Source organism: Nanorana parkeri, unplaced genomic scaffold, assembly GCF_000935625.1.
Source record: "Nanorana parkeri isolate BGI_ZX_2015 unplaced genomic scaffold, ASM93562v1 scaffold952, whole genome shotgun sequence".
NCBI lineage: Eukaryota > Metazoa > Chordata > Amphibia > Anura > Dicroglossidae > Nanorana > Nanorana parkeri.
Window position 1 is genome coordinate 237,163 of NW_017307220.1, and position 8,759 is coordinate 245,921.

Below are 8,759 nucleotides of genomic sequence, written 5' to 3' on the forward strand. Positions count from 1 at the left end.
CCCCTGTTAAGGACCCCCATGAAGAGGAACCCAACATGCGAATCATATTGGAACACCGATTCTACAAAGAGAAGAGCAAGAGTGTGAAGCAGATGTGTGATAAATGCAACACCTTCATCTGGGGCCTCATCCAGACCTGGTACACCTGCACAGGTAGAGAGTTCAGTCCCCTGGAGGACTTCTTATATTTTATCTATTTGTGAAGCCTTTTACACAGAAGCAGAACTTTTTTTTTTGCATGCATGTATATACCTTATTTAAATTGTTTTATTCCACTATCATGTGACTGCGCAGCTTCCATTCCCGCCCCTCTTCCGAATGCAGGGGGCATAGCTCTATTGCTAGAGGGTAGGCTGCCTAATGACGTTAGGCACAGCGGAAGCACTTCCCTGTCTGTTTATACTGCTTTCCAAAAGGGTATCCCTACTGTCAGTCAATGCAGGGGGCATGGCGACAAAGGGACAGCCGTACAGCCACACGGTGTCCTGTAGCTCCGATCAGCAAGAGCCGTCATGCAAACTGACCACGCCAGCACAGATCTTGGCGTTGTCAGAATTACACACGGAAACTGGCAGGATCAACGTAACAAAAAAGAAAGGTTCAGAGAAACACTGGATACAATGTGTTCCCTTTTATTGTAAGGATTCGTAACCATTAAACAGAGGAACTGGCAATAACACCGGGTATTTCCTAGTACATGAGGCTGCTATGACACAAGTAACATCTCACAGACACTTGTGTAATAAACTAATGTATTCAATTAATATAATTTTTTTGTAGCTTTAAATACACTTCATGGGGATTGTGTATCAAAGATTTGCATAGCTTATTCATTCACCAAAACTCCATGTACATTACATTAGTTCTGATCTAGTTGTGATTTAACCGTCTGTTATACGTAGTACCTCCCAGGTCTACCAGTAGTGCTAATGGTGTTCACAGACTTTTAATGGCACTTGCAGGATTTCTGCCAGTACCTCCAATGGTGTTCACAGAATCCCTGCCAAGAGTTCCAGATCTCCCTGAAATGATTCTACTCTTTTGTTTGCCACCTGACTATTCCGCTGGCTTACCCATTGCCGACCTCTGCCTGGACCCGATCGAATGCCTGAACCTGACCATTCTGCTGCCTTGCCCATAGCTGACCTCTGCCCAGACCTGATCCTTTGCTATTCTCTCCCTGGTCTACTGCCTCAGCAGCATAGCCTCTTAGTCCACGCTCATTCCCTTGTAGGGCGATCCTGAGGGCCAGCACCTGGTACTGGCATGCAGCGAAATCCATCTCCACCTTTAGGAGGTAAAAAACAGCTGGTGCCTAGACTCTGGGCCTTGGGTGAGTCTGTCTCACCGCCAGGGGCTGTTGCCATAACACCAGTTGTTGTGAGAATGGGGCAAAATCGAATGTTCTTTTTGTAATATATCTTCTGGCAGAATGTGCTCCAATGGCTTTATTCATAAAGAATGGGGAACACACTGAATCATGACCACTAGATGGAGCTGAGGATCATAATAAATTTTAAATACATGTTCGCAACGAGATTCAGGAGAACACTGGAGAGAATCGACATATAAATGTAACCATTGCTATCCTCTTATATGAGCTGAGAAGGCAGACCACAAGGCAGAGCTCTTGTTCTGTGCAATGTTGTGCTGTGCTCCGTATGCAAATATAGGGAAAGTGGGGTAAGCCTATGACCACTGAGCTGTGCAGCCAACAGGTGATCAAACCAGAGGTCATAGAGAATCCTAGGTCTAACTGCTATGCCTGCACTGCAGCAGGAAATCCCATTGAGAAAGCCACAATAAATGCAGATTTGGAGGCATGCAAGCACTGTTTACAAAATAAAAAAATCTAGCTTGCGGGCCTTATGCTGACTGCTGGTCTTGTTCCTTAGGTTGCTACTATCGTTGCCATAGCAAATGTCTTAATCTCATCACTAAGCCCTGCGTGAGGTCAAAGGTCAGTCACCAGGCCGAGTATGAGTTGACCATTTGTCCTGAAGATGGACTAGATAGCCAGGATTATCGCTGTGCAGAGTGCCGAGCGCCAATCTCTTTACGTAAGTAGACAAAATTAATCGTGTGTTTTTAAATTCTCTTGTAATGCCTGGATCTCAAGTTTACACACACAGCTGAATGACTGAGAGGAGGGCACACCCTCCTTCTCTCCTATACTGGTGGTTGCAACTATACCTTCAGTCTATAGGAGCAGCCAGTGACTGCTAGGCTTTCCTATGAGAAACCCGAACATTTACTGCAGACTTGGAAGCGTGCTATATTAAATCAAATTATTCAACAAAACTGTGCTAAAACGTTGAAGATCAATTCATGTGTAAAAAGATATTTACAATATATCCCAACCGTGCTAAAAAAAAACCACCAAATAATATACAAAACAAATTGTAATATCAAAATAATGAAAGAATGTGTCCAAGTAATAGCAAGTGCCAAATGATTATAGTCCCAAATTCATCAGAAATTCAAAAACACCTTTTTATGTCCATCAATTCATCGGGATTACTCCCTCAGGAGTCAGATCAAAGCCCAGCATTTCCACAGCACAGTATTCAGCAATCTCCTCTAAAGGTAATCCAGTGTGCGCAGTTTGTCTCTCTCTCTCTCTCTCTCTCTCTCTCTCTCTCGTCTAAATAACATTTATATTAGGGATGAATCGATATCGGTATTTCTGTATCGAGTACCGATATTTAATTTTTTTTTTTTTCAGTATTCGCCGATACCGAATACTGATACCAGAAGTCCCATTAAGGAAGCCAGGCAGGCATGTAATGACTTGCCACCTGGCTTGCCGGGAAGCCGTTCCCATGCTTCTCGTGTGACGAGTAAGCATGGAGCCTACTTTCTGTTCAATCAGGAAGCCAGGTGCCGTGTAATGATGCGGCGCCCGGTTTCCTGATTGCCCGGAATGCTGGCTCAATGCTCCCTCGTCATGAGGTGAATACTCGGCATCGCCCAAATACTCGGCATCGCCACCGATACTAGTAGCATTCTGGCAGATCAGTGACTTATCTAATTACTAGTGCCTCCAGTAGCAAGATGTACATTTTATTGTAGGGTCAATTGTTGCTCAGTCCAAAGCATTACAAGATCAACAGGTATTGGCAATTTATTGATCGGCTATCACAAAACGCTTCCAATTATATATTTACCAGAGCAAAAAAAGAACGAATAACAGGTTACATTCCCTTTAATTGCATCACATGGACATAGAACAAGCCATATATGAGTAGGAAGAAGTACTAGTATCCTCTGTTTTTTAGGATTGTCTTGTTTTATGTACAGGAGTATCATCCAGCGAGGCTCGTCAGTGCGATTACACTGGACAGTACTACTGCAGCAATTGCCACTGGAACGACCTTGCCGTCATTCCGGCCCGCGTTATCCACAACTGGGACTTTGAGCCGAGGAAGGTAAGCATGGATCCCAAGCAGCCATGGATGTAATGGTTAGAAGTGTCATCAGGGTTGCCCATAGTAATCGTCAGTTTCTTTTTTCCATGTCACAGTGACGGATAAGAAAATTAAAGCTCACCTGTTAAATGTTCATAGAAATCAATGGTAGCCTGCACAAAGGTTCCATATCTCACCTTTAAAATGCCTGCCTCTGTATTGCCCCACTGTAGCTTCCTAAAAACCCCAAACTGCTGGGTATAGGGCAAATATGCTCCCTCCATGATGTACTACTTGGTGATGGTCACAGGGCCCAGCTTTAAGGTGAACATTTGTGTTTGACTTGGAGCTTACATAGAGCTGAGGACTCGCTCTCCTCCAGTATGTGACAGTAATGGGTGCCTCAGTGGCCATCATTATCCAGCATTGCATCTGCATGCACGCAAGGTGAGCGAGTTGCATGGTCCTGATACCCAGATGTAGCAGACATTTCTTTGCTCCCAGTGGCCAATTGGAGCCATGAAGGTTGGAGTGAAGAATAGGTGTATATCTGCTGCTAGATGGAGAAGGAAAGGATAATGCAGGATTGCTTTAAGGTGGTCATCAGATTGGTCTCTAAGGTAAAACGTGGGAAATGAAGAGAAGATCCTGTATATAAACTTCCTCTCTTATCTGAAGTCAAGTGGGTTCTAGGTGGATAATAGTGGTATTATGGGTGGCTAATAGATATGGTAAAGGTCAACAGACAACTAAAGTTTTGGTACCAAACGGCTAGGTTCAGGACTAGATAAAATATCGAGTTGTAGGGTCTCTATTTATAGATAGATGTATTTCCCTTTTAGGTGTAGATCCTCCACTAATACAAAGTGTCACCTTCATCTCCAGGTGTCGAGGTGCAGTATGCGGTACCTCGCTCTCATGTTAAACCGGCCGGTGCTGAAGCTGCGGGAAACTAACCCTTTACTTTTTAACTACGTGGAGGAGCTGGTGGAGATCCGGGTAAGTCACACAAGACAAAGTATGTGTTGGTCGAGGCCAAGCCTTGGGAGTCGAGTGGCATGGATTGGTAAGGTAGAAGGAAATGCCAGGACTAAGAGCTTTGGCATTTCTAATTCAAGTCTATGGCCTGATTGATGTTTTAAGCATCTAAAGAAGGCTTGGTATAGGCCACCTTTCACATCCAGCTCAACACTGTCAACAACGGCATGGGAACAATAATCACTGGTGGTCAGCTAGTGACACGGGAAGAAAAGAAGTCCCAATAGGTTTTCTATGGTGTTGCTGACTAGCATTTATTTGCCATATACAGAAATCTGGCTGTGGGGCAAGAGAATACTTTACAGGGAAAGAAGGGGCCACCAATCAAAATCATAGGATACTGTTCTGTCATACAATGATTGCTACATTTCTTCTTTTTTTTTTGTAACCTGAAATGCAAGTTAAAAAATCTCCTTTAAAGCTGAACAGCTTATTACACAAATTAAATACATACTGTATATGGGAGGGGTTTTAGCTTCCGTGCGTCTATTCCTGGCTCCTTTTTTTAAAAGGTTGCATTTCCCTTTAATTACTGAAGATGAGACAGATGTTCACTCTAAACATATGCCTAATTAAGAATTGTTTGGAGTCAGGTTTTATTCTCCAGCGGGGCTACTTTAGAGCAGCTGTGAGAGGAATTTATGAATGATGCTGTTACCCTGTAGTAAAGCTGTAGCACAGTCTGTCTCTCTGCTCTGGTTTAGCATTGCCTTGCCATGCGACAGAATTGATAAATGTCCTTATCAGCTTTTTGTATATATGTGGAAGCAATCAACTCCATGTAGAAACATATGAAGATTAAGCTCCTCTTGGTGATGCATAACAAAGTCCGATCACTTTTGGCCACTCTGGGAGCTGTGACTATTTTAAGATGCTGTGGTTAGAGATACTGCTGAATCAACTCCTATTTTCTCTTTTCTTTATCCAACAGAAATTGCGCCAGGATATCCTGCTCATGAAGCCCTACTTTATCACTTGCAAGGAAGCCATGGAGGCTCGGCTGCTGCTACAGGTCAGAAAAGGGTTTATGCTGTAAGTTAGCAATGTCGGGGTCATGGGTCCAGTTTTTACAGGGAATTCTATCTGCATGGAGTTTGTGTTCTTCCCATATCTGTGTGGGTTTCTTACCGCAATCAAAGGATATACAGGACTAAATTAGGACCAATTGCCCACAGGCATTGGTAATAGTTTGAACCTCTGCTCTTGAAATGTTACACTGTAATAATCCAGCCTTTGGTCTCAGGAAGTTCTTGCTTTTTAAATATTTATATCCTGTCCCTGTCAGATGCAAGTGTCAGGCTGAGTGTCAGGTTGTGTAGCTGTCCTGTTTCCTAGTGCAAGTAACAAAACTGAGAAAATTGTCATATAATAGGTGCAATCTGGATTACATTAAAGGGAACTAATTGACAGTTTTGCTCTCCTCCAACAGCTCGGAGAAATTGTCAGGTATCATCCCCAAGCTCAGACAATGGAGCCAGGTCAGCCTTCCTGGGGACCTTTACTTTGTTGACATGCACTTGTATTCTCTTCCTGTCGCTGTGCAAATAACAGCACACACCTCTATACCTTAAGCTGCACGTTTTATCTACAATATAGAGACTTTGATTAAAAAAATGTTTTGTTTTGGGGTTTTTAAACTAGGTTTTAGCCAACTCCATATTATGTCTTTTTTTCCCTGCACACCCGTGGCGACATCAGAACGTTTTTGCCCCACAAAAGCTATGTGAATGATTTCTTATTTTTCATACATATCTGTTAAATATGTAATCACGTTATAACTTAGGAGTGATGAGCGAATTGGTGGATTTTTCTATCCGCATTAAAAGATATATGTAGATTTTTTTTTTCCAGTTTAGTCATTGAGGTTTGTGCGGTTTATTACATTGTGTGATTGTCCGCAGACCTTCCTGCAGAAAAATGTAAATTGGCAAATAAACCATTCTACTTATTCAGTCATTGATCTGAGTATATATGTGTTTCTGGATCATGGTCAAGTCCTGCTGTGCTTACACACCATTCTGTCTGCAGCTACAAGAACGACAGCACTTTGTGGAGAACGATGACATGTACTCTTTGCAGGATCTCCTGGATGTCAGCAGCGGGCGGCTCGGCTGCTCTCTGACCGACATACACACTATGTTTGCAAAGCACATCAAGCTGGACTGCGAGGTGAGAACAAAGGGGGACATGGCGGTGGTGGGTTGTAGGGTGGTTGAGGCATCCATTAGAAGATTTGGGAATCTGATAAGTCTATTTGTCTTATCCACAGCGCTGTCAGGCCAAGGGCTTCGTATGTGAGCTGTGTAAGGAGGGGGACATTCTGTTCCCGTTCGATAGCCACACATCTGTGTGCCAGGACTGCGCTGCTGTGTTCCATAGGTGAGACCGAACTGTAACTATTATTGCTATGACCGGGGCTCCAAAAGGTGGGCTCCAGGGCCAGGTCTGTTCACCTTTTTTAGCTCTGATTATTGAAAAGTCTTTGTTTAGTTCACTCCTGGCTTACAGTCTTCCACTAATCCACCCGTCACTCTTCTATATGAGTCAAAGAACTGAAGTCCTCAGCTTTGTGTAAAGCCTGAAACTTCCTGACCGGCATGGATTTCTATTTTTATGAGACACAAGCCACTACTAGATGCAAAATATATATTTGATATCTCTGTTATTGAGGTGTGTGTATACAGTGTGTGTATATATTCTTTAAAGCAAAGTGTGTGTGCATGTATGTGTATCTATATCGTATTTTTCCGCTCCATAAGACGCACTTTTCCACCCCCCCCCAAAAGGCGGGGGAAAATGTGTGCGCATCTTATGGAGCGAATCCCTATCGCCCGACGCCCGTTCTTCGTCTGCTCTGTGTGATTACTGAGACCGTGGCGCTGTAATCCCAGCGCCACCAAGTAGTTATCCTTCAAAGTCTATATTAAGACAAAAAGTCTTTTTTTTTAGTTTTGGATAGAGTAGGCCACTGTTAGTCTTTTGTCAATTATTTTATTGCTGTCTTGTCTGTATAGAGTCATCCTTTTTTGCACCGGTGACCACTGTCACTGAGAAAGAAAGCGACAGCAATTGCAAAATTTTTGAGTTGTCCCCAAACAAGAGGTTAAGAGAAATCTTCCAAAGTGGACACCTGGATCTTGGGGGACAGGAAGTGAAGGAAAATTTCCCCAGTGGTACATGGCCAGAAAAAAACAACAACTAGTAGGGAGTTTTAACCTTCCCTATTCCATCCAAAACTAAAATAGGTTTGGCTTTACATACACTTTGAGATTTTGTTTCATGTACAGATGGCTTTAAACAAATCTTTACTTTTATAACAGAGACTGCTATTATGACAACTCCACCAGCTGTCCACGGTGCTCGAGGCTAAACCTTCGCAAACAGGCACAGGAGCTGGGACAAGCGCAGCAGCATTAAGCTAGGTCCAAGCCCTAGGACATTGTTTGGTGGAGGCAATACCTTGATGTACATCACTGGCTGGAAGCTTTTCAACACCATGGAGAATAACCCAAGCGCCTCCTATTTGGGTGACCTATGATACATTCCAGACTAAGGCACTTTGGTCACCTCCCTTATCGATCTAACACTACTCCTCAGAGACCCCACAGGGCTCCTTTTACAGTCATACAAAACTACAGTTAGTTCCTGCTGTTGTACATGTACGTCTTCAGAGGTGCCTTATTGCCACAACACAGGTGGCAATCCAGTAGCAGAATTTGTCTGTTCTGAGGGCAAATACAAGACTTTCTCCTTCCTTTCCTCTTCTGGCCCCTGTTGTGGGCTGTGGTTAGAGGTTCTTTCCTACACTGCCAAGGAGGACTCTGGTCAACCCCATAACCTTTGAACTTGGTGTGTTTAGATATGTCATAATGAACCCAACCCATGCACAGAACAGACATAAGGGGCCAATGCATAACTCCAAGTAAACATCCAGGAAAATAAGGAGGTATGTCCCGACATCTTATGATGATGGACGTTGGGCTTGTGTCGATGGCGGCAGTATTTGACATCAGTTTGATATGCTTCTGAAATTAATTAGAATTTATTGACAGCAGCATTTGACATGCAACTGACTTCATCCGAACCTAAATTTGGCCTGCTTCGAGCAGGTTTTGCATTTCCTTAGAGTTATGGGGATGCAAAACCGGACTGTTGACACAGGCTCTAAGAACCCCTCCTACGCAGCAGTCCTTTTAAATACCTTCTTTCTCCAAAGTGACCATTAGCATGCCTGTTCCCCCTCTCTGCACCCAATGTGCCAATGGCCATGCCTCTCGGAAGATCTCCATTTTTAGCATATGGGGAGAGAGTCCC

The 8,759-nt window shown here is 43.5% G+C and overlaps 1 protein-coding gene across 3 annotated transcripts in view; it reads left to right on the top strand.

Moving 5' to 3' along the window:
- The window catches only part of DEF8 (differentially expressed in FDCP 8 homolog), a 23,030-nt gene extending 14,770 nt beyond the window's left edge, over positions 1–8,260 (top strand). For all 3 annotated transcript variants that reach the window (XM_018566481.1, XM_018566482.1, XM_018566483.1), the window contains 8 exons: positions 12–153; positions 1,896–2,060; positions 3,301–3,428; positions 4,293–4,406; positions 5,377–5,457; positions 6,474–6,614; positions 6,715–6,824; positions 7,766–8,260. In XM_018566481.1, coding sequence (XP_018421983.1) covers positions 12–153; positions 1,896–2,060; positions 3,301–3,428; positions 4,293–4,406; positions 5,377–5,457; positions 6,474–6,614; positions 6,715–6,824; positions 7,766–7,862 — 978 coding nt within the window. In that variant the 3' untranslated portion in view covers positions 7,863–8,260. The remainder of the gene's footprint in view (positions 1–11; positions 154–1,895; positions 2,061–3,300; positions 3,429–4,292; positions 4,407–5,376; positions 5,458–6,473; positions 6,615–6,714; positions 6,825–7,765) is intronic.
- The last annotated feature ends 499 nt before the right edge of the window (positions 8,261–8,759 follow it).